At 33.6% G+C, this 26,286-nt stretch overlaps 3 protein-coding genes across 3 annotated transcripts; all 3 read right to left on the reverse strand.

Moving 5' to 3' along the window:
• Positions 1-3,327: 3,327 nt before the first annotated feature.
• On the reverse strand, positions 3,328-5,223 carry LOC111005976 (cell wall integrity/stress response component-like protein). The gene has a single exon (XM_022277704.2). It carries the CDS (start codon positions 5,028-5,030, stop codon positions 3,696-3,698), a length of 1,335 nt encoding a protein of 444 aa, XP_022133396.1. The 5' UTR covers positions 5,031-5,223; the 3' UTR covers positions 3,328-3,695.
• Positions 5,224-9,369: 4,146 nt separating this feature from the next.
• Positions 9,370-12,030, reverse strand: LOC111005375 (uncharacterized). The gene is made up of 3 exons (XM_022276851.2): positions 11,475-12,030; positions 10,478-11,226; positions 9,370-10,187 (listed from the first exon to the last, which is right to left on the reverse strand). Exons 1-3 carry the CDS (start codon positions 11,760-11,762, stop codon positions 9,662-9,664), a joined length of 1,563 nt encoding a protein of 520 aa, XP_022132543.1. The 5' UTR covers positions 11,763-12,030; the 3' UTR covers positions 9,370-9,661.
• A 4,741-nt stretch (positions 12,031-16,771) lies between these two features.
• On the reverse strand, positions 16,772-18,467 carry LOC148213404 (uncharacterized). The gene has a single exon (XM_088127667.1). It carries the CDS (start codon positions 18,036-18,038, stop codon positions 16,902-16,904), a length of 1,137 nt encoding a protein of 378 aa, XP_087983793.1. The 5' UTR covers positions 18,039-18,467; the 3' UTR covers positions 16,772-16,901.
• Positions 18,468-26,286: the final 7,819 nt, after the last annotated feature.

Below are 26,286 nucleotides of genomic sequence, written 5' to 3' on the forward strand. Positions count from 1 at the left end.
AAGTTTATTTATTGCCTGTTAATAAACGGGAATACTTTTCCGCTATAATAATGTATTGAATAATTTCTGCCGACTTAAATGAGTCAAATGACCCATTTTAAATTGGAGAAAACTTAAATTCTTATACAAAATACTTATTTTGTGCTCATCATGACAATTAAGATAAAAAATAACAAGTTTTCAATATTTCAGAGTTGGTAAGCAAGGAGATAGGTCAGGTAATCTAAGTATTTTCTGGATTTTTGTTATATTGATGAAAATGCAATGGAGATTTTTGGGAAATGGGGAAAAATAAAAACCCAAATGGAAAGTTCTATAATTTGGGAGCATAATTCCAAGATTGGAAGGACTAAATCTTGCACTTTTAGAATTCAATTCTTTGCCAAATCTAGTTTGTTTGGGTTGATAGACAGCCTCAAGTTTGCACCTTTCTGAATAGGAAACCGTGACATGGTTTATGGTTGGTCCTGGAAATTGAATTTTTTGTTTGTCTTTTTTGTTTTTATCGATTTAATTTTTTTTTTCAAAGTTGGTATATTTTAAGTAATCACACAAATAACAAATATAATATAGGGATGAGAGATTAGAAAAGAAGTAAGATACTATAATAACTAAATTAAGCTCATGATAATTGGCACTTTTTCCCCTCCTTAATTAAATTCATTGGTTGTTGACAGTTGAATCTTAAACAAAGTAGTTGAACTTCAACCTTTCCGGCTGGTTAGGTCACATGCAAACAATGAAGTTGAACTATATATACATGTAAATTAAGAATGCTGAAATTGACGAGCATATATGTGTTAATAAAGTTGGTTATATAAATTATGAAAGAAGTAGTATTTAAATGGTTTCAGAGTGGCGTGCAATTGGGTTATCAATTTAAGACAGTAACACAGAACTGAATTGTTTAAAGGAAAAGAAAAAAAAGGGACAGATGAATTGTGAAAAGGTTGCTAAAAATTGAAATAAAAGTGGGGAAGAAAAATGGATGGGAGCGTTGAAGAGGGTAAATAAAGGGAAGCACTCGACAGAGGAAGGTGGAAGGTGGGACAAAGGAGGCAGCAGGCAGCGCACTATGTAAGGAAGAAGACAAACTCTTACGTTGTGAGATGGACCTCTGTAATGTCCCTGTTGGGTTGGATTGGGTTTGGCTTCAGATTTTTTTCTTTTCTTTGTTTTTTTTTTTGGATAAATTATAAGTAGATGCGATGTTATTGGAAAAAATGAAAGCTGGTGGAAAGGAAAAGGAATAGAGAGGAAGACTTGGGCTTTGGCCTTGGCTTGAGTTTGAAAATGTATATATTTAAATTTATGTTATGAATAATAAATGAATAAAGAGATTTGAAAGAAAGAAAGTGAAAGAATGGAGTGGAAGTCGGAAGGGGCAATGTTTGATTTCAGGAGAATCTTGAAGCGATGTCCCTTTCATTCAATCTCAAAATGCGCAGCAAATGGTGAAGTCCAGAGTTGGCTTACCAACGGGTGGGGGACCAGTCACCAGTGGCAGTTCTGTTTGTTTCTCTTTCACCAATTTGGGCCCCCAACAAATACCCCTTTATATGGACCTCTTTCACCCACTCATTTGGGCCTTCAACTTTTGCCCATTTCCCCTTTCTTGTTTTCATCATAAAAAATTTTTCAAAGTGTTGATAGATTCATGAAATTTTAATTTTATGTCTCATGAATAAATTTAATAGTGATTTAATATTATTAAAAAACTTAAGATATTTACTCATAATCGTTGAGATTGGAGGTTTAAACCTCACCCCAAATATGTTGTAATAAAAAGAATAGTGATTTAACATTATTAAAAAACTTTCCTAGATCTGTACAATATATCGACTTTTTTTAGTATATAGTGTGCGAAGATTTGAACCTCTCACCTAAAAAAAATAAATAAATATATTTACTGCTGAGTTAATACTCAGGTTGGCCACTATGATATTGTTTTATTTGTCAACTTTATCTTAAATATTAAATATTTATGGCTCAAGTAATCAATACTGTTATTATAATCTAATTTTAGATTAAGTTTGTTACTATGATCTATTACTATATATGAGGATATCTTGGACACATGACATTGTTTTATTCGTCAACCTGGTATCTTTTCATTTAGTTATTATTGACAAGCACTTGCAATATTTTGACTAAGCCTTAGATTAATTTAATCTGTCGCTGCAATAAAATTCAATTGTATAGCAATAGAATGGGGTTCAAATTGTTTTGTGGTAGTTGTCAATTGTGAATTTGTATAAACTATAAAGATGACAACGAAAGAAGTGAAATGATAATTGAATGGCGTTAAATAAGAATTATCAACATGACCATTAAAAAGGTAGTAAAGAATAAATAATAGAGGGAATATTAATAGATCTTGAAACTTGGAAGATGTTTTTTCTATGTTATTTGCAACAGCATAGCATCCCTTAGCCTGATTCCAAAATTTCCGGATAAGGACAACACAAACGTGTAGATGAGGAAGTGGTGACAAAAGATATAAACTTATACTTCTTGGGGCAGATTCAATTAGCACCTAATCCTCCATTAAACATTATCTCTCTATTAGAGAAATTTGACTTGGTTCAGTTTCAAATGTCTCTATTTGACTCTCATTCAACTTGAACTTAAAATTTAAGACAGATTGCACAAGAATCGAACAATTTTTTAGTTTAAGAATTCATTAGCAACGACTATATTAGTATTAGCTATTTTTTACACGAGGTGAGTACATGGTATTGAGTTATTTTTCAAGTTAAATTACTTCATGCAACAATGAGTTGACAACTTCTAGCTAGAAAAAATTATTAGCATTTTTGGAATATCTGAATTAATTTTGTTAAATAATTCTTAGCTTCCTTGTAATATCAACTTTCTATGGTTTCTATAAATAATTGTTTAATACTGATGATTCTAAATCAGGATTAATGTGGTGATATATGATCTGTGTAGTATAAGAAAGTATCCCTCATTTATGCCCCATGGTCAGCTTTGACGTTGCGAAATTAACATCATTTGCATCCTACCGCAACTGCTAACCTTCCTCCCCGTTAATGTAAAACTTGTACCCATATTTAATTTCCCCAAGCCGTCCCGACACTGTATAAGATATTTTTAAAAGCAAACATCTTTAGAGTTAGAGGTTAAATTTAGAGGCCACATATTGTTGACATGGGGAAAAGGTAACGTACGTAGACAAGGTGCAGGTGCAGGTACAAGTGGGTGCTATAAATGCCAATACAGCCAATTTGGAGATAAAATGGCATTGGGAACCAATTTCGAGAAAGAAACAACCTGCCCAAGTCGCATTCAACGCTCTCGCTGCCCTTAATAAAACAAGTCGGTGCTGCATATATTCATAAATTAAAACAACCCAGAGCACAAATTTTTCCCTCTCCGTTGCGTCGCGGCCACCGACACCACTTTTTTCCCACCTCCTGAAACAGACAAAATCACTCTTACTGCCGCTTCACCTTCGAATCTTGCCAGTACCAAAATACGATAAAGAAATTAAACTCATATTCATTTTTGCTGTTCCATCTTTGCATTGGCAATTGGCACCCGTTCTTTTCATTTTGCCACTGCCCGACGAAAAAGTAAGAGACTCAAAAACAACAAGATTATTCTTGGTCGCAGCCAATAAATATTTGGTAAAACAAAAAATAAGTATCACATTTATGATGTATGTAATCAAATCAACTTTTCTTGCCCTCTGCCCCGCCTTCTTCCAAGTAAGCCTTCTTCCTCCTCTCGGCCCCGGCCAAGGCACAGATGACCAGAAAACACGTGGCGTAAATCCCGTGGACTTTCCAATTGGTCCTCGGCGGCTGGTGCAGAACCATCCTGTGGAACACCGACACGTAGTAATGCAGGCCGACGGCATACCCGACGAAGGTCTGGGCCAGGCCCAGCATCCTGGAGCCCAGCCCACAATCGGTGGAGAACACCAGCACCAGATACATCACCAGGAGCAGCAGATACAAGATGTATCCTAGGGTCTGCATCACCTGTAAACACATGTACGTGGACTGCGAAGTAGAGTAGAAAAACTTGAGGGGCTCCAGCCCCGTCACCAGGGAGGATAAGCACAGGATGCCGAAGTAGATTGAGAGGTAGACTTGGATGAATATGAGGAGCTTTTGGAGCGAGAAATAAGCCTTGATTCGATTGAATAACAGACTAACCAAGATTAACGGAATCAAAATGAACGCGAAGGAGATTAGGGAAGCGATGGTGGAGGCGTACTTGTTGCCCACGATGGGTTTGAATCCCATTGTCATTTGTTTGTTGGCTTTCGTAATGTAAGCCTTGGAACTGGAAGAGATTTTCGCCAGGTCTGGGATCACACTCTCCTGAAATTTCGTCGGCAGATCTCTGAATTCCGACACTAAGTCATCGTCTTCATCTTCCTCCATCCAACTGGCTTTTGCTTTTGCCTGCCCTTGTTTATTGGGTTTCTCCTGAATTGGTTTCTTCTCTGATTTCTGGTCCTTTTTTGCTTTGTCGAGAAGGGATTGGGACTGTTTTGGGGAAGTGGGCGTCGTCGTTTTGTTCTTGGATGTGCTTAATTTGGGTAGATCTGAGAATTTCTTGGCAGAGTACGAACTGGTTTTGGTAGAATTGGAGGATTTCGATGTGGAATTTAGCTTTGGGAGCTTGCCGGTGGAATTGAGTTTCTTAATCCCAACCTTCGAAATGATGCTGCCGGATGTCGGCTTCGTCGAATTCGCAGCTTTGCCGAGAGTGGTCTTGTTCTTCGACGACAAACTGTTCTTAATGAGCTTGGTCTGGTTTGTTGTGGACTCTTTAATGACCTTGTTCTGGATTTTGGTGGGCAAGGCATCGCCGGACTTCTTCTTCTTCGGCTGCTCCTCCTGCAGAATTCTTCTTCCTCTCCGTATCGATTCTCCATTTCTCGATTCAGATTCGGCGCAAACGCATAGCAGAGAAGCCGCAGCAAACAGAACCAAAACAAGAAAGAGCAGAAATACCCTCCTGGTCGTGGCTCCGAAATTCACAAATCGAGCCATTTCTGAAATCTGGGTTCTCCTCTGCAAGATTGGTTTGGGGTTTAAACATAAAAATTTTGATTGAATTGGGATGGAGAATCTGGAGAGTGAGTGACGGTGAGTGAAGTAGAAGTAGGAGAGAGGGGATTTCAATGCAAGAGGGTGGGGAGTGAGAGTAGGAATATAATTTTAAATAGGTCAGCGTCACATGGAAAGTAGCAAAGAAAGCAAGGATTTACATAACAGGAAGCGCTTTTAGTCTACGCGTTTTCACTTGTCTCGTGGCTGCCTGCTCCCATCTCTTTCCGTGATCAATTATTTTGAAAACATTAGCATCTTTGCTCATCTCTTTTTACACATTAAACTAATAATTTAAATTAACTATCATCTTTTCGATTTCTTTTTGGTTCATTGAAGTATACACAGCCGACTATGCTAAGCAGACAAATAATGGCTCCCTTTATTGATGGTAAAGTTTTTTTTTTCTCTCTTATTTGTAACCTAAGATCGTAAAGAAAAAAAATAGAGAAAGTATAATACAGGAATTATAGGGAATATTAATTTAAGGCTACTGGTTCTTGCCTAATCTCAGACAGTTCAACCAAAAAAAAAAAAAGAAATCAAATATAATGCATTCATTATTTTTGAGTTTATGTATTATGATTGAGGATGATGTGCTTACTTCACAAATGTAGTAGTTTTTACTTTTTAGATTGAAGTTAAAAAAGAAAGTAAGTTATTTTGTGCCCACATGAATATAGATAAAAGACGTCATTTTTCTTTTATCTTGAAGTTGGATATTAAAATTTCTACTGTGGCAAATGATTGTGACTATCAAAATTCGTAAAATTGAAACTCATGGCTTAGAGGATGGTCCCCTTTCTTACATAAAAGCCATTAGAATTTGAAAGTTACAAGGTTTTGTAATGTTGGCTAATTTAGTTAGTAGATGCAAATATTTTTTGGTTCTTGTTTATTGGTTATTTTTTTTTATATGTTTGAGCCAGCTTACATGTATCTTAATTAATTTTACAGAGCAATCGTTTGATCCTACAATATTTGGTATAGGGAAATATGTAGGAATTACTCAAAATGTTTATTTTTGTCACTATACTTTTAATTTTTGTTCATTTAAGTCATGTACTCTAAATCGTTCATTCTTGCCTTTGTACTTTAAAAAATGATTTAGTATATATTCACAAAATTTTAAGATGCCCTATATACATAATAAAACTCTTTAATACAGAGCTATAACTACATTTCAATAAAAATTTTAGTTTTATTTTTAATATAGTGTCGTTTTGAAATTATGATCCAAAAGATAACATTAAAAAAATAATAAAGGGACAAAATTAAGGAATATTTTTAAAAGTAAATGGACCAAAACAAACATTTTGAAAGGAGATGAATCAATGACAAAAACTAAAACATAAGAATCAAAATAATTTTCAAACTATAAATACTAGAATGAACATAAAAAAAAATACATATATCAAATGTCTATTTAAGACTATTGTATAATTTGGTTCAATTAGTTTTTTGAGTGCATATTCAAGTATTCAAGAGTGATTAATACTTAAACAAAGAATAGTATCTACTTTAAATCAAAGGTCCAAAATTTAGACCTCACATTTCTTCTACTAATCAAATCAATTTACTTTATAAAGTTATAAATTTTTCAAAGATGGTTAGATAAATTAGTGGGCATAAATTTAGGTCTTATAACCCCATGCCAAATTTTCAAGAAAATAATATTAAAGTTATTTGGGTTTTTTTTTTTCTTTTCAAAATAGACAAAATAAAACTACGAGGGTTGTGTCATTAATATAATATATATATAGACATGGTGTCATTAATATTTATTGGAATTTGTACAGATCTAGAATTTTATTTTTATTTTTATTTTTTTGAATGGTTTGAAGTTGAAGAAAAGTGGGTGTTTTTGGACTGTTTGACCCAGGGTTTGACTAAATGCATACGGGCGAACTTGGTAGGCGTCGACATCGTGAGCTGCCACCCATTAGTCCATTATACTGTGAGACCGGAGACCATTTGGTTGAATGCTTGGAGAGTTTACTTTTAATGCTCATCTTTAACTCCTCTCTCCCACCAACCATTTGGTTTTTTTTTTTCTTAATTACCAATTTAATCACCTAATTAAAAAGTTTGAATTAATCCATAAATTTAAAGGTTAATAAGTTTCTAAACTTTCAATTTTATGTTTAACAAACTATTTGTTAAAAGGTAGAAAATAAATAAATTTGGCACATGGAGAATTGAGTAATGTTGAAAGAACCAACTGTCATATTTAGCTGCAAACTCTTTGACCTTGGTGGATTTCTTTGCAAAAGCACCTACACTTTGAAAAATTAGTAGAACTACTAAATGCAAATATCATTTGTGTATCTTAGATATATCTATAGAATTTAAAAAATGTCTAAAGATCAAAAACATATTATACCTAAAATTATAAATTTAGGGACCTATTAGACATGAAATTAAAAGTTGAAAAACTTATTTAATTATTTTATCTATTTCATTATTATTTTTTCTTTTGAAATAAAGAGACTTAAAATTCATAGATCTATTAGACACAACTTTAAAAGTCGTAAACTAGACTTATAATTTAACTTTTCTCTTTTCAAGGATAAAACTTAATTAGCCAATTTATACCAATACATGTCCACATATTTCTTTCACGTTTAACAATATGCAACTGAATTATGCAACTGAATTACAACCTTTCTTTAATTAATTGATCAGTAATTGATTTACATTTTATTTTTCTAGATAATTATTGATCCATATGATTAACTATTAATGTGTATATGTATATTTTACGGGAAATTGAATCCATAGATATTTTAGTAAGCTATGGTTAAATTGACACTCTTAATATGTGAATCGATTCGAAATGGAGCAAAGGAAGGAAAAAAACCCTACCTAAGATTAAAAAATTTATAAGAAGAAATAATAGGCTTTAAACATTTTCCTTTAATTAATCTTTCTAAATTTTAGATGTGAAAAGTCATATATGTATAAAAAAAAAATAGAATGTAAATTTTTTCATTCCTTCACATTCTCTGTGAAAGTTTTAAACTTTACTACTAACTCTAATTATAATATTAACCAACGTAGATGAAAAGATATAACTTCATTCCTTTAAGGTTCAAGCAGTGAAACTCTACCGCCTATGCTGTTAAAAGTTTGCGGTTTATTTCCATATGTAATATTCTGATAAATTCAATATCAACTACTGTTTATGGTATGATATATTATTTAACTATTATGTTTGCCACTAACTCCACCATTAATTCGCATAGAGAATATATAATTTCTGTTTTTGTTTTGCGGAGGGGCCCACCGGATTCACCGGTCACGCTGTAAATCCGGGACCCAAACGAGGATCCTAAGTTTTGGGCCCTACGTATGACTCGCTTGCCACTGAAACTGCTCTATTCTGTGGACGCTCATGACTCAATGAAAATAGAACGTGAAGTTAAATGGAAAATTTTAATCTTTTATAATAAAATCAAAATTGTTAAGAAGAAATTTATAAATTTTATTAATATATAAATGGAAAAATATCAAAAGTTATAAAATAATTATTGAAAATGTGTAGAATACAAAATAAGAATGAGTTTTAGGGGAATGATTTTTTGAAATTTTTTTTAACACAATAAGTGGAGTGGAGATTTGAACTCATGACTGATGTGTTAAGTTCATGTTAGCAGTGATTTCTCAAGTTCAAAACGAGTTTCACCAATTAATTTCGTTTCTACTTTGCAGTAAATATCAGAGGTGGAAAGTGAATTTATGAAGTAACGAAACTTAAGAATAACAGCAATTTTTTACTGTTGGATCGCTGTGAACCTCATCGTGGACCCGTCTATACTTCTACGAAGATAACAAATAGAGAGTTCCACAGAAAGATAACTATATGATGGAGGCTATGAAGAGTTCTAATAAATGATCCTGAGCCATTGATTAGAATTTAGAATCCAAAACGACAAAAGAAGGGCCCAAACGACCGCATCCAAATATAGGCCTCAGAGAATCAACCAGGCAGATGTCTATGGAGTTGAGGACTAAGCTAAGAGCCGTTGACTCACTTTGTTGCTTCATTCTACTCTACCATGGGACCATATACATATACCCATACTGCAAGATTGCTAGATTTTTGACATTGAACTTGTGAGAGATTGCCACGTGCCTCGATAGGGATTGATGAAAATTGTTTATATATATATTGCATTCCTTTTACATTCATAGTTTATTCTGAAGGGCCAATCCTCACAAACTCAAGCCAAGGCCCAATACATGTGTAAGCTCAACATTTACTTGGTCAAACGTGCAGTCAAAACCTCAAAGGCTAAAATTATTTCTCTGTTTTGATTATCTGTTTTCGCTTTAAAAGATCAGTATAATTTTCGCTGTGTGCTTTACCTGAACTGAACTAATTTGTTCTCTATAACAGCCTCAAGTCTTGTATATTCGTAATTTCAGTGACTATAAGGTAAGATAATAAGCATAATTACACAAATTATATTTCGTATAAAGTTCCAAAGGAGATGAACTCAAATGCTGCTTTGGAATGGATCATGTTGATCAAAATTTCGCCGACGATCTCGAAAGTTATTTGCTGTAAGTTATCATTTCAAATCAGAAAATGTTAGCTGGTGTTGAAGAAGATGTTTTTCATCATTGTCGTTTAAATCAAGACTGTCTTCAACTCCATACATTAGGTCAATCTCCGTTTGATCCTTATTGTTAAGATCTTTAGCCTCTGAAATCAGAAACCGACTGTCCCCTTCATGGAAAGGCAAATTGCTTGCCTCAAGCTGCAGCATTTCAGATTCTATCAGGGCATGCATTCTTGCACGCTCTCGGTCTCTTGGATACGAGCGGTATAAGAAAGAGTAGATAAAACAGCACAGTGACATTGGAATGCCAATGGCTGTGTAGAGTGCCCTGGCTAGTGATTTTGCATTCTCTCTATCAGTTTCAATCTGGACAGAGTCCGATGATCCTCTGACAACTGGTTTATATCCATAAACATGCTGAGCCAGAACTCCAACAACAGGTGGAGCAAAGGACGATAGTACCGACTCGAATGATCGATCTAAAGCATAGATGCTCGTGCGGGACTTCTCGGGGACTATTTCTGCAAATATTGGACTGTGTACTCCAATTAACATCACAGGTAAAGTAATACAAAAACTATGTTGCAGAAAGACTAGTTGACATAAGACCATTGATCACTAAGGACATTTGGGGCAAAATTTCAGCAAAGCTTGTACTAGTTGCAATTTGGTTATGTTATCCCTTTAATCCTCATCGAAAATGTTCATTGTTTGATTAGTATGATTCCTAGGGTGGCATGGAAAGTGAATGAGATTGCATATCATATCATACGAAGTTGTAATGTGCAGTAAATTAATTTAGTTCTAGTTGATGAAGACACATACTTGTTAGTTGCTGGGCCATTCCATGAGATGCTCAAACCCATTATGAACAAGACCAGTCCATGCAAGAATGCTGTGGATGGATCGTCGGGCAAGACCAGGAGCAAAATTGCTGCAAGAGGGATGGCAGAGCCTGAGCTTATCTGAGATAGAACTATTCTTCCTGAATTAGGAAAGCGTTTTGCAAAGATATCCCCCATTCTTCCTCCGAAAAGACCACCAAGTGAACTAGCAACTATGAAGAGAGTCCATAGGAATGCTGTTTTCTCGTGAGAAAAGCCTATGAGTTCAAGCCACATAGGAGCAAATGACAAAGAGGACCATGGAAATGACCCTGCAACCCCTTGAGCTACAATTATCTGGAAGGATTGGATTCCTAGAACTGACTTTGATTCTTTTATTAGATCCTTCAATTCTGACCAGAATGGCTTTCGTGATTGATCCTTAACTCTTCCATCAATCTCAGAAAAGCGTGGATCATTAGCAAAAAGCCATACTAGAAGACCAACTAAGACACTTATCAGTCCAACTAGATGAAAGGCAATTCTCCATCCCGGGATCCCCATGAAAGATGTGGAGGCTATTAATACAGAACTAAGCCCACCAATGATGGAACCAAGGTTTCCTGTTAGTTGTAGCCATCCGAAAGCCAAGCCACGGTTGCTTTCGTCGGTCGAGTCAGCAACAAGAGACTGAATGGCAGGTATCACAATGGCAAGACCAATTCCATTTAAACCTCTGGAAATTGCCACCTAAATATGGACATCAAATTGGAACCATTTAAGTGAGTAACCTGGCATGTATAGAATTAACAATAGTAGTAGCACTCAAAAGTATGGAATTTACATCCATCTTGAAGTTCATAATGATTGAGTTTACATGGATCTTCTAATTCGAGAGTGTGATACAGAAACGGACAAAATTTAGGAAAACCCCTTGAATCCTAATCATCTTGGAAGAAGCAAGATTTTATTGGAGATTAATGGAGAGAGATGAAGACCTGTAAGAATGTGGAGGAAAGGGCGACGAGGAAAGTGGCGGCGGCCCAGAGGAAGGCACCAAGAGCGATGACATGGGCACGGTTGTGATGGACGGCTAAGTAAGCGGCTAATGGGTAACAAGAAGACTGAACCATAGATCTGAAGAGAGTAAGGGAACCCAAGCCAGTGGGATCGGTGTGGAGAGCCGCCCCAAGCTCCTTATAGACTCCGGGCAACAGGGACTCGTCGGCCCTCTCCATTATAGCAGCTAAATTGACCAATATCAAGGTGGCTGCTTCAGATTTCATCTTGGAATCCCTGCTGTTATTACTTCTCCGGAAAGACCCCTTTTGTTGTTCCTCAGCTGCTGCAGCGCAGGGGTTGACTCTGCCGCAGCGCAAGTATATGGGAGTCTTGGTCTTGCCTTGCGCGTCGTGCTTGCCACGTGACTCGTGTGGGAAGGATGAAGTGAAGAAGATGGCTATTGGCTGATATGGTGATGGTGCAGCTTGGGACCCAAAAGCATGCACAATTTCTAAATCTTAATTTATTTTTATTGCTGTGCAATAAATATAATTTCGTCATGGCATCTTAATCAAAAACTCATCCGGTTAGGACTGGGAAGGATGTTCTGAGAATACAGACAGAAAAATGTTGACGAAAGAAAATTTTGCTACAAGAATGGAGCAATTGAAGGAAAGGTTAGGGTTGTGAATGGGTCCCATTAATAAAAATAACAAAATATAATATATGCTACAAGCCTAGAATAGAATAGGATGCTTTTTACTTAAAAAAAAAAAAAAAGGAATATGATGCTTTCATGAACCCCAACTGTACTATTATCAGTTTGAAATTTGAATCATTTTAGAAAATGTATTTCAATGTAAATTAAACTATTAATTAGTAAAAATAAATAAATGTTTGGAAAAAACAAGCATCGCAATTTTTTTAATTTGTTGAGAAAAATATTGTTAATATACACCCAAATAATTTGGGGGTGGAGTAGGTTTGGAGCAAGGAATATGCTTCCATCCACACCTCTGTTAGTGTTGGAACTTGGGAGCTCATCATCTTCACAGACTTTTCAACTCCTGGATGCTACATGTCATAACTTATAAGTTATATTGCATCCTCCCCTCAGTCCCTCTTATATTATATGCTATCCAATTTTTCTAATAGATTTTAGAAAACTACATATTCTTAACTTCTATCTGTTGTGTATCTGTCTCGTACATTTATTTTTGGATAATGTAAACCAAATAACAAAACAGAAGATAATTAGATTCTATATTATATTTGGGGACCAACGAAACTTTTGAATGTAGCACACGCGAACCGTTTGAAAGTCCAAACAGAGTCAACAGCACTGGGCCGTTCCCGAGATTGAGGCCTAGCCCGGCCCAATAGTGAGCCCAACACTAGGAGAAAGCCCAAAGTGTATATTGCTGGGCCTGGCGGATGCAGAATGGTCAGATGCGTGGGCATATTGGGAGGGACTGGGAATTTGCAGCTGCACGTGGGGGAGCGTTGCTGCAACCGATAGCATGTGATCGTATCTCTGAGTCTCGGCTTTATCAGTATCAGATTCAGAATTCAGACAGTAGCCTTACGTGGATTTTCCCGCTGGGTTGGACGCGGGGCCCATCTGATGCAACCGTGACATCAAGCTGATATATATCACCATCGTCCCCGAAAACGACGTCGGACCGAAACAGAGCATCCTCTCCTCTCTGCCTGGTTGGAGTCGGAGAGGGAATAATATTTACTGAGCTTCTAATGTTATGTAATGTAACGTAATAAAGAGGGATAATTTGAGGGGGTATGATTTCCATATTTTTTTATATAAAAATAACAGAATTTTAATATTGGGAAATGAGTCACCGAAAGCAGTCACTTCCTTTCCGTGGCGTCCAATCAGATCATACTGAAAGTCCCCCTCAATTCTCAGATATTCGAATCTTTATTTCTGTAGCTCTCCCTTTTCTCCTCCTAAATTACCACCTTAATTTGTCTACCCTTCCCTTCAAAATAATCTATACTTTTCTTTTCCTATTAATTAATTATTTTATATAACTTCTACTTGGAAGAATTTCGTCTCTATTGATTCATAAAAATTATTAGATGAGTAGTTGTATGAGAAATTACAAAATATATATATGATGCATGTGAGTGTGATGATGATCAAATGGGGTTATTGATATATTTGGAAAGACATGTGGTCAAAGCATTTGTCTTTTGAAAAGGGTTATGCTATTAACCCATCGAGAATTAACACAATTAACGCTTCATTATGATCAAATGAAACTTTTGTGCCTAAATTTTGCAGTTGGGGAAGACCATTCATCATTGGCAATTAGCGTATGGAGGACACAAAAAGCCAAATTATTCAGCTCTTTAATGATAATAATCTAATATATATATATCCTCCCCCAAGTAACCCCTTTGCCACGTCATGGAGATTGCTTTAACATTTTCTTAAACCTCAATTTAAAATCATACCAAAGTTACGGTCATTTCGTAATTATATTGTTTTTTTTGTCTGTTTTTAAATTTACGGTATTTTTCTTCGTTTTTTACTCTAAACTTTGGACAAATTGTTGAACTGCCAAATTTGAGGTGGGAAAATAGACACGCATAACAGAACGAGTTATTTAATTAATAAATAAATACATATATTAAAAACAAGAATTAAATGCAATCTCATTATAAAACATACATCCTGGCTTGTATCTCATTATTATTAAATATATTCATTATAAAATGGGTTTATTTTTTACCCAATATTATGTCAATTGCAGCAACCAAAAAGCTTGAAACAGAGTTTGTTAATAAAGTATGGAAGCCAAGTCCCAGATTTATTAGAAATAAAAAAGATTTTAGACTTATATGCAAAGACAACATTTATATTAATACAAAAATCTTTTGGTAAATATCACCATACTAATCCAAGGAGAAAACAACAATATTTTAAACAAAGAAAGTAGTATCAAATCTAGTTATATAAAACTTAGATTCCAAATAAATTATGGGCTTTATTTGAGACAATAAAAATTATAATATGTGGTGCAGATTTGAAGTGTAAGGTGGAGGGAAATTAAATGAAATGGTGGTGGCAGACAACACGGTTCTTATGAAGATGTTCACCTGCCATTCTCAATTAACACCATATCTATTTAATCAAATTATTGAATGGACCCATTTTCCTGTACCCTCCCTTTTGGATCAGCCTAATTCTTGTCCATCTACAATTCTATCAAATTATTAATTCTTATCTCATTGGATCGTTACTTTAGTGCCCTTTAATTAATCGCAACCTCACAGATTTTAATTTAGTCAATTAGGAAGTCGATTTTAACAACTTAGGTTACTTTATATTTTAAGGAAATATGGAAAATATGTGTATATGTCTTCATTTCATAAAATTTCATTACCAAAAACAAAAAGGCTCGAAAATAAAGTATATTTCCATTCAACCTAGGTTACTTTATTTAAAGTTTTAACAAAAAGTTAAATTTAATATTAAATAATTGTCTTATTAAGATAGTTAGATACATGAACATGTCACTATAATAATGCTACTTTGCATCTAAAACTTAACACATTTTTCACACTAACAAAATCTCACCAATCAATTACCAAAATTCATTTTTAAAGTGGAATGGCCAAGTTGGCCGGTTTATGTGTTCAAATATATTAATATAATAAAAATTTAATGTTATAGTTGATTTATGTTAACAAATTTCATTACATAAAAAAACCTAGTTACTAATAAGTATTATGGAGCATAGCATAGGATATATTTTGCCAAAAAGTTAGGCTATAGTGGGGCCTTTCTAGCAAAACACAACAAAGTTTTGCACCGACCAAATTTAATAACAACTTGGGTGAAGTCCGAATATATATTATCTGGGAAATTCAAGCATGTAAGATGTGTTATTGTTGAGATGGTATAATGTAGCTATGGTAATTGAATGGAGTACGAACTTAATTATGATTATGAAATAATAAGTATTAAAATGTGGTTGATTATTGAAACTTAACGAATACTTTAAATGCGTTGATTTGACAAATGCCTTCTTCCAATCAAAATCCAGACCAACAATTTCCGCCACAACATTACAAATGGGGATCAGAAATTTTTGAAATGGTGAATGAAAACGAGGGGGAAACACAAAATAAAGATAATGATAGTTGAATCACACAAATTAAATAAAAGAAACCCATTTCCTGTGGACACACCAACTTCGAAATTGGTGTTTCTGCGTCACGAATTTCCATGTCATAGATCCCAAGGTCACTTTTTTAGTTCTCTTTAAATTGTTAATCGTATGCATATACATATACTATAAATATCCCTCCATATTCAAAGATCAGTTACATCTAGATTTCCATTTATTTATTAGGATTACTACTAGCTACAAATCCCATTTATTATCCGCTCTACTAAACACAATGAGGTTTGATTTGTATATTTATATTGGGAAGAATTTGTAAAAAATTAATAATTTATTATTTAGAAAAAAAAATCTTTATTTTTATATTTATCTTTTTTAATTATCAAACATTTAATAGTAGATATTTCGTGGGTGAAGAAACGAAACTCTCATAGTTTGTGCGTAGTCAGAAAAGGTTAGACAGCGAAAAAGTGGTACTTTTTGTCTTAAAACCAGAGGCATCAATGAAAATTTGGGGCGCCACATCATCCGCGTCTGGTTTCCAGTCCTGGCTGCGGACTCAGCTGCAGCTTATAGCCGTATATTACACACACTAAAATAAAAACCTAATTAAGTTGCATGAATTTATGTACCTTGAATAACCATTAATTAGGGGAGGGAAAAACAAAACATGATAGGTACTATTGACACACATGAATGCAATATCCGTAATTAAAATCTACTCGTTCTAAAGATCACTGACAGATTATATGGCGGCTTCACCTTCCTCAAATCTCGCCTCCAATCACTCCACAATTTTGGAAACTGTTCCCTTTTCATAAAAAAGAAACTCTTTCGTTTCATTTGTGTAAGAGAGAGAGAGAGAAGGAGACAAACACTAGAGAAGGCAATGGGTTATTGAGTTCAAATAAGATTAATTAGGTGCAACGCAAGCATTGAGGTTTCATTTCAGAATGTAGAGCTGGTACGAGGAAGGCTTAGGCACACTGTTTAATGGATTTATAGTTGTTTACCAGAACCAACCTAATTGACCGGCCCTCTATTTCCATTATTAAAAAGAAACAAAAAGAAATATTCATTAATTAGTAGGAATGTGTAAGAAGAGAAACGCGTATGGGAAAGTAAACACAAAAAAAAAAAGGTAAATTCAAAATGGAAGTGTTGTATGTTATATGTACATAAAATTGGGGGAGAACAAACAGGAAGGTTAATTTAATTTCATGTGTAAGCAGAAGCAGTTTTCGTTTGGGTTTGTTGATTGGATGGGGGTAATTAATCAGAAGAACAAATCCAAGATTCTATGATACCTTCAGTCCTAGTGGTGACATTATTATTGATGTCCGACCCCTTATGATCTCCATGAAAATCCGAAGAAGAAGAAGCCGAGTAGTTGTTGTTAAGTTTAGTAGTACCGCTACAGTATTTGGCATTGATAGTCCTAAATAGAGCTTGATCGGACGATGGTGGTCCTCCTCCTCCTCCTCCGGCAGTACTGCCCCAGCTCGTCGGCAGAATATTCCCATTCCCACTAAGGAAGTCTTCAGGGAGATGGTGCGGGGGGTTACGATTCTCCGTTGCGTGTGGTGCACTGCTGTCGACAGAAACTTGAAGGTGGGAGCCGAGGAGATTAATGTTGGAGTTGTGGGTGGTGGTGGGTTGTTGGAGATTGAAAATCGGGTTCATGGTTGGTAGTGGTAGATGATTGTGTTTGGGGAGGAGAAATTGGGATGATGAGGAGAGAATTGAGGTAGTGGTGGGAGTGGGATGGGCAAAGGGGGAAAGCTTTTGAGGGAATGGTCGGAGTAGGTAAGGAGGGGAAGAGGTGGAGGTGCCGCCAAACAGATCGAGGCGGGCTCTGGGGAAATTAGAATTAGAGGATGCGGGCGTGAAGGGAGGCGCGGGAATCCCTGTGAATTCCTGGACCATGGCTCGGAAATTGGAAGTATCCGTGGTGAGAACGGTGGTTGGGGCGCGCCTCGAGGCTCGGCTTCTCTTCCTTGGGTTCCGGACGGGTCCGGGGTTGGGAGCGGGAGTAGTATGAACCACGTCGCTTGGGTCACTGGTCAGAGTTGCTAAAGGGCGTGGAACTTCCGGGACTTGGACAAAGGAAGAAGAGGCGGGGATTTGGATGGGGTTTCTGGGCCAGGCGTTGTGGAGATCGAGGAGGGAATTTTGTTGTTGGTTTGATGGAGTTGGTAAATTGGGATGGAAGAAGTTGGAGAAAGGGTCGAAGATGGAATGAGGGTTTTGAGGCTGTACTGGGCATGGGCTAGCGTTGGCCATGGGACCGACATGCTGCCTTGGCGTTGGCGGATTATTTAAGAAACCAGAGATCCCCTGTGCGCGTGAATCGTACTCTTCGTCGCCACCGCTGGAGCTTTGTATGCTTCCGCTACTGCCAGAATCCATCACCACACTAAAATTCAAATCAAAACCAAACAATGCCACACGTACCGGTTGAGACCACACCACACAGAAATTTCAAACGCAGAGGGTTTTGTGCTAATCACAAAAAGTCCATTTTAGAGAGCGCTACGCCTTGGCCTTCATTCAACAACCCACAAAATGGAAATGGAAATGGACATCGACATCGGTGGTTGCAGATTTCCAACGGGGTTAGGGTTTTTGGAGAGAGAATAAGGGGGGAGAGGGAGAGAGAGAGAGAGAGAGAGAGAGAGGTTGCTTGTGGTTGTGGTTTTACATTTACTCCACCAAAAAGGATGGATGTGGCCAGTGGGGCAGGGCATCCATCCATCTCATTCTCTCAGAACTCACAAGGGGGCGGGCGGTAGCCGGTAGGGGACTCAACATCCTATAATCGGAGTCAAAGTAAATGCAACTTGCCCCTCCACTTTTCATCTCATCCCCTCTATCGTATCTCAATCATATATAATTACACCACCAAAAAGTTACATCATTTTAAACCGATTGTCCAATTCTTATCAAAAATACTAATCCAATTATTCATTTAAAAAAAAAAAAAAAAACTCCCTAATTTTTTCTCTTTTACTTTTATAAATTTACATATATAGAACTAGAGTGAATCATGAGGTTGGCTAGCAACCAAACTAGAGAAAATGCAAAGGGGTTGTTGAGTAATACAAAAAGTCAAGAAAATCACCACCACCATCATACTTTTCCACACTTCACCCGTGCCCGGTTTTGTAATTTCACGTTGTTCTGACACATTCCTCTGCGTGTGCCACGGGTGTATAATATTAATTTTATCTTTGCATCTAATTTTAATCAAACAATAAAAATCAATTCTGAACATAGTTCTAAACAATCAGATAATTATTTTAATTTCGACCAAAAGCTATGAGCTAGAATCACCCACTGTACTAGAAACAAAAAAGAAGATAAAAACAAAATGAAAGCGGGTTGTTTAATTAATTATAAGTTTATAATCCCGGTAAAAAGATTTTAAATTACGACAATATACAAAAGTGTAAAAAAATGAGAGAATTCTTTATTCCTTTTAACATCTGAAAATTCTTCCTCCAATTCTTCCAGTCCCGCAAGCAATCATGTCACTCATTAGCTTTTAATTGGGGATCAGATGCCTTTTACTGCATATCTCGTGATGCCATATTTTATATATTATCTGTATTTATACATACCCTATACTTTTTTTTATATCTAATCATGATTCAGTTGTATATTTTCTATTTTGTTTATATGTGGTTTTTCTCCCCCACACTTTCACCAAACTTCTCATTTTATTTATGCTCATCGTTTAGATTTCCATTTTAGTTACTGGTCATTTTATACCTCTTCACAATTGAGATCATAAATAAAGTTTAATAACATTTCAATAATAACAGACATTGATATTTTAAAGAACAGAATACTAAAATATATAAAGCAGTTAAAAGTTTAGGAACATGATCAAACTTTTAAAAAAGTATCAAAATTAAAAAGAAAAACAGATATAAGGGCGCACCACACATATATATATTCACACCATCTACTTTTTATATATACTTCGACTGTTGAAGAAAATTTGTGATCAATTTGAATTAATGTTCCATTTTAAACTTAATTTTCTTAAATTTTTAAACTAGAGGGCTAATGTGGTGTCGGTGCGTGTTTGAATTTTACTGAAATGATTTATTTTGTTGTCAACATATTTATTCATAATTAAAGTGAAATCAGGCAATTAATTTAGATGGGCCAAGTGAAAGTGAAATTTTGTTACGAAGGATATTTAGGTTTTGAAAAAGCAGCTATCAACTTTCTTTTTCCTAATATTTGAGCTCTAGTACGAGCTAATGGAATTATTAAAGCTAACTACGGTGATTTTGGTCCCAATATCCTAAAGATTAGCTCGCCTCAATCTATGTCTATTCTCCATCTAGGCTGTACATTATTTTCATCCCAATATATAAAAATTGCTTTAATTGGAGAGGATGACACTCACCATTCCATTGCTGTATTGTTTTCGCGAATATATTATTTTATCATAGATCCTAATTATCCCAAAAAGTTCTATTAAAAATTTTATACTTGGATTAAGTTTTAATTCCAACATTGTATTATGCTACAACTGTAACATCATGATACAAAAAATATTTTTGCTTCACATACTTGTAGCACTGTAATTGATTTTTGGAAGTAATTAATTAATGTAAAATATATGTGAAGAAGAATTAGAAAGGTTGGACAATTATTTGGTTATGAAAGAAACAAAAGGAGAATGATGAGAGGTTGGCGTCATTTTCAGTGAAACTGTGGGTTGGATTGATGAAAAGAAGGGCCATTAATCAGAGCCGTTGAATTGATGGAGGGTGGCCTCAGTTAAGCCATCATTTGGATGTGATAATTGTAAAATGCACCCCCAAAAGTTAAATTGTACGAATTCAGATGGATATCCAGAGGGGGCCCCATCACCCACTATCCTCACACTCTGGATTTTTCTTTAAAATAAAACAAAATAAAAAATCGTGTATTTTTCATAATTATAATTTATTATATTCACTTGAAAATAGTTCTGAGAACGTGATGATTACTCATGTCTTTGGTATTTCTGTAATTTACTTGAGCTGTAGTTCGAAGGGATTGGAGCTATATGAAAAAGGAGAAAATGAAAGTTTGGTTAGAGGTCATTTTTCTAAAATTGATGGACAGGTATTGGTCTTGATTGCTTCAATTTTTTTTGTTCTTGATTGTTACTTAAAAGAAATAAATATTTGACTGAATCTAAATAATTCATTTTATCTTTTTTTAAATGAATGTAAGGATTTAGGTAAGGATAATTAGAAGAAGCGAGGGACGGTAAGACAATTGAATTAATTGCCTCCCTATTTCTTTATACATTCAAAAATTGATAATGAAAACTACCCATTATTTCTCTCTGTCCTAAAGATATTATAATGAGATGTTTGCATTATGAAACATGTACCACGACATGGCAAGAAATAGTATTGAACAAGAAAATGAGTCCTTAATATAAAATCATGCACAAAATCAATAATTTCATTTGTCAGTTTTGGTTAGAATTTGTAAAGTTATATTGTTTATGTGATAACCGCTTGGAAATATTTTTTATTTAATATTTTATATTAGAATTCAAGTTTTAAGAAATGAGGAATAATTGCTAACATAAGTAATTTAGCAATGGTAATTGATAATTAACTATCTCTAACTAAAATTAGTTATGAGTTCACCTCTCCCACTCATTGTACTAATAAAGATTATGAACAGTTTATTCATAAAATAATATAATAAAATCAAAGCGACCAGAATTCAGCGGTAATTGACATATATCCCCAACCAAAAGATTGTGAGTTCGATTTATATGTTATACTAAAAAAAGAAGGGTAAATTGCACAAACTACCCCTAAAGTACGGTAGTTGTTGCAATTATACCCCTGAACTTTCAATTGTAAAAATTAAACCCTCAAATTTTGATAAGTGAAAAAATTGAACCCTTCAATATTGAGTTGTAGAAAATAAACCCTCAAATTTTTATGAGTGGTGAAATTGCACCCGTAAATATTTTTAATAGTAAAAATAAAGCCCTTAAACTTAAAAAAATTACATCTATTTTAGTCGGTTTCTCTCCACAAATCCTTTAAACGAGTATTAGAGGGAAAATAAAAACTCTGTCACCCAAAATATTGAAATCCAGATTCTGTTTAACACCAAATTCTCTTAAGGAATACTAAAGAATATGAATACCCATAAAATTTCATCTCTTCAATTGGGAAACAGATTCTGTTTACCCCAACATTTGTCTCACCCACTCTCTTTGTAATTTTTTACTTGTGTAATTGAAAACGTTGAGGGCTTATGATTTTGTTTTCTTGTAATTCTGTTTCACTTACAAGAAAACAAAATTCTTAATACTTCGCCATTGAATCAATCTCTATTGTGGTTATGTCCCAGCTTACAATTCACTTTTTCACCTACAAATTAGTTTTCCACAATTTCCATTTCTATCCGATTAAATGACAAAAATCAAATGGGAGACTGAAAGTAGAGATTTGAAGGAAATAAGAATAAAACATATGTTTTTTTTTTTTTTTTGTAAGTTTAAGGGTGCAATTTTATCATTCATCAAAGTTTGAGGGTTTATTTTTTACTGTTAAATGTTAAGAGTTCAATTTTTTCACTTATCAAAGTTTAAGGGTTTAATTTTTACAATTAAAAATTTAGGGGTATAATTGCAACAACTACCATAATTTATGGGTGGTTTGTACAATTTACCCAAAAAAGGAAAGAAAACAATAATAATAACAATAATATAATAGAACAAAAGTTTTTTCCTACCACTCAAACTTTTTTAGTATTGGTTTCATCTTCTCACTTTAAGAAAATGAGCAAAATGCCTTAATCGAATCATGCCTTAAGTTTTGAATTTATTCCTCTGCATTAGCAGTGTTATATTATAGCAAAAGAAAATTGTCATGTATAATTTTTGTTAATAGAAAGTTATTACACCAACAAATTAGTAATATTTTATCTTTTTTTTTGGATAACAAGTAATAATATTTTATCTTTAAAGACGCTTAAAACACTTCGGTTATGCTTTAGCCAGTTGAAGTGAGAAGTTTTTTTAATGTCTTAACGTTAAGTAAATTAAATTTCTATATTGTTTTCTTCGATCTATAGAAAAAATTAATATAACATTACAAATTCATGGGGCTTTTGGAAGGTTTTTCAACCGTTCTTTACATAATTTTTTATAAAAGCTTTTCAACTATTATTTTATATTTCATTTTTAGATATATTTAACTACTTTATTGTGGGGCCTATCATTACTTCAAGTTCAAGATAGCGCCACATCGAGTATCAAATATCATAATTTTTTTATTTGGATTCCCCTTCTTTTTCTCCCTAAAACAAGTTTAGATAAATATTAAGTTGAATAAAAATTTGAACTAATTGAGCTTTATCAATAGAATCATCACCAAATAAATTAATAAACTTCCCTAAATGGTTAAATAATGCAAATATTAGGATATGGGTCCGATCGAATTAGCTACTTATTTAGAGTTTCTTTCTAATATCTCATGTGTTTGAAAAATATTTAATTACTAATGGTTTCTACCAAAAAAAAATAAGTAGTATCTCAAATGAAATATTTTTTTATATTTTATACTAATGAACCAGCTATAAAACCAAATTTCAAAAAAAAAAAATACATACTTTTTGGTACCACACATGAGAGTAGGGGATCATAACAAGTGTCAATTAACGTTGAGCTTAACTAATCACATATATATGGTTATTATTTCTATTATATTAATATTCACGTCATTTGTTTTTAGATTATATGTATTAATATTATAAATTTGAGGTAAAATTAAAATTTTGGACTAAATAAGAAAATTTATTAATTAAAATCTTAATATTGAGTCGTCATTCACTCAACTTAATATCAACTTAATTATATTGTAACTAATGCTAAACAAATTTTCCAAAAAAAAAAAAATATATATCTAATGCTAAACGAATATAGGGTATATATAACTGTTATTTTTATTTTTTTTATAACATGGTTGGGATCCAAACCCGTCCCCTTTTTTATGGGCCAGAGTATATGCTCTAACTAGTTAGGGAGGTTAGCATAACTATGTTCCGCACCATCAAACTATATATTTTTCCTAATATCCTTGACTTGGCTTTAAACTAATTAATGTATTGAAAAATTGTCGCAGGTAGCAAAAACTTGTTATGTATTTTAAAATATGTCACACATCTTTAAAATTTTCAAATATAGAAATTTTTTTCACTTAAATCGGTAATATATCAGATACTCATATCAATAGAATATTATATGTATATCACATGCATACTATAAGTATATCAGACAATCATATCAGTAGTATATCATGTGTATATCACATACATATTTCAATAGTCAGATATATTATAGATGTATATCATTTATGTAAAGTTGTCATTTTAAAATTGGACCTCCATATTTAAAAAAACTAATTTTGTAAACTAAATGTAGTTGCTATTTAGTTGCTATTTGACTAATTTTATGAAATAGTTTAGCCATATTTGGAAATTATCATTAATATTTTCTACAAATCATTAATTTTAATTATAGCCATCTTGGATGAACTGTATAAGATCAATCAAGGAAAGTATGCAAAATTCTTCAAATAGACCTAATCTATTACCCATGATTACGACTGTGTCATTGCAATTTCAAATAATCCCGTGGGGAAAATGTCAATTTCGTTTAAATCTTCAAATCTTTTTATTTACAGAAATAATATGTTCAATTTCACTGACATTCATTAATATTCAAAGTATATATAGAAGGCAGATCAGACTTCTTCTCTTCCATAGTCCACACCACTCAACTCTATATTCCTCCTATAAAATTTATAATTTAGGAGAGGATCTAAGGAAAAAAGAATTTTTAGTTTAAATATATATATATATATATATATTTATTTATTTATTTATTTATTTTTAGTACAATACATGGGTGGAGATCAAACTTACAACCTTTTAGTTAGAGATATATATCAATAACTATGCTCACTTTGACTTCTACAAATATATTTAACTTGGATATTCAGTGTGTGCATGCATGCACCCATGTGAATTTTATTTTTAAAAAAATCATCAAGCTTCTTTTAATGTTTGAGTGGAAAGTTTTATTACATGAAAATTGCTCTCTTGTAATTTTCATTATACTTATTATAAATATATTATTATGCTCATTCGATCATGATCTTGTGGATAACAAAAAAAAATTAATGGGTTAAAATAAGACAACCGTAATTATAATCTTTGAAATATAATTTTCTTTTTAAAGTTCAAATCAACCTTTTATCATTCCTCCGGTTGAATTTCTATCCTTTGATCATATAGTCAATAATAATAATAATAATAATAATAATAATAATAATAATAATATAATTATTATTATTATTATTATTATTATTATTATTATGTTTGCATTTGAAAATTCAATGGAGGTGTGATATTTTCACTTATATTTTGGCTTAAATTGTGTATAAAGGTTCATTAATGTGAAAATTCCAATACGGGGTATAGTATATAGAAAGATAAAAAGATATATTGAAAAGTTTGATGGAAAATTATAGAAATGGGATGTATGAATGATTATTCCAAGATTGCGTAGGAACCCATCGCCATAGCACACAGCCAGCATCTAAAATGCTTAATTAAAGTTGTATTTCATATATAATAAAGTTAAAATAAAAATTTTAATTTAGACATAAAAATTGTAGAACGAAATAAACTTAAACATGATCGACCAAACAAAACAAAAAAATCGTTTTTTAAAAGATAGATCTAAGAGCGGAGTAATGATAGGATGCATAATTGAGAAAGAGAAATTTTATTAAATCGATTTCGTAAAAGTGATCTAAATACAAGTTATTTTATGTTTAGTTTGACGTGCATTCATGATGATTTCCAATCTAACTTTAAGAGATGATAACATTAGATAGGATCGAGTTTGAGAACGAGCTCGATAGGAAAAGCTATGACCTGCCCAAAAGAAGCAAGTATTGTGACGTTCAAATTAGTAAAAGATCAATCTTTAAGTCTCAAGTCAAATTTAAATGAGTTAGAATGATGTCTTTATTTATAGGTAAAGATCGTATAGGAGTATTCAAACATTCGACTTTACTGTCGGGAAGTCTATTGCACAAGGTCGGTTTGTCGGATTCCTAATGCTTGAGTTTGACTTTGCCTCCAACCAAAGTTTAACCGAGCTTACTAATCGTCTCTTGGTTGAGCTTCAAGGTGGCTACGTTGGTTCTCCGAGAGGAAAGATCTTTATACGCTAGTTTTTCCTAACTATACACGTGGCAAGTCCATTTGTATCCTCAACTATCATGATTTTCATATTACTAGAAGTAATTATAAATTTTTAATGTTTGGGTTTAAAAATGAGTTTAAAAGGACATTAAATTTGAGAAATTATTTAATTAAACCGTCATTTAAAATCAAGATAAATTTTTGTAGGGAGACAATTAGGGCTGAGAATAACTATCCTTTTAATTTTAAGAACCATTTCAATATTCACATAGGAATCAAATCGGGGTAAATTCTTTAGAGCGTAATCACCATCCAATTGTTACCTCAAAAATTAATTTTAAACGATCATAAAATTTTCTAAAATTAATTTCTTGTTTGCCAAACACAATCATTTGGGAGTGAT

The sequence above is a fragment of the Momordica charantia genome (genome assembly GCF_013281855.1).
Source record: "Momordica charantia cultivar OHB3-1 chromosome 1 unlocalized genomic scaffold, Mcharantia_2.0 BLBB01000001.1, whole genome shotgun sequence".
NCBI lineage: Eukaryota > Viridiplantae > Streptophyta > Magnoliopsida > Cucurbitales > Cucurbitaceae > Momordica > Momordica charantia.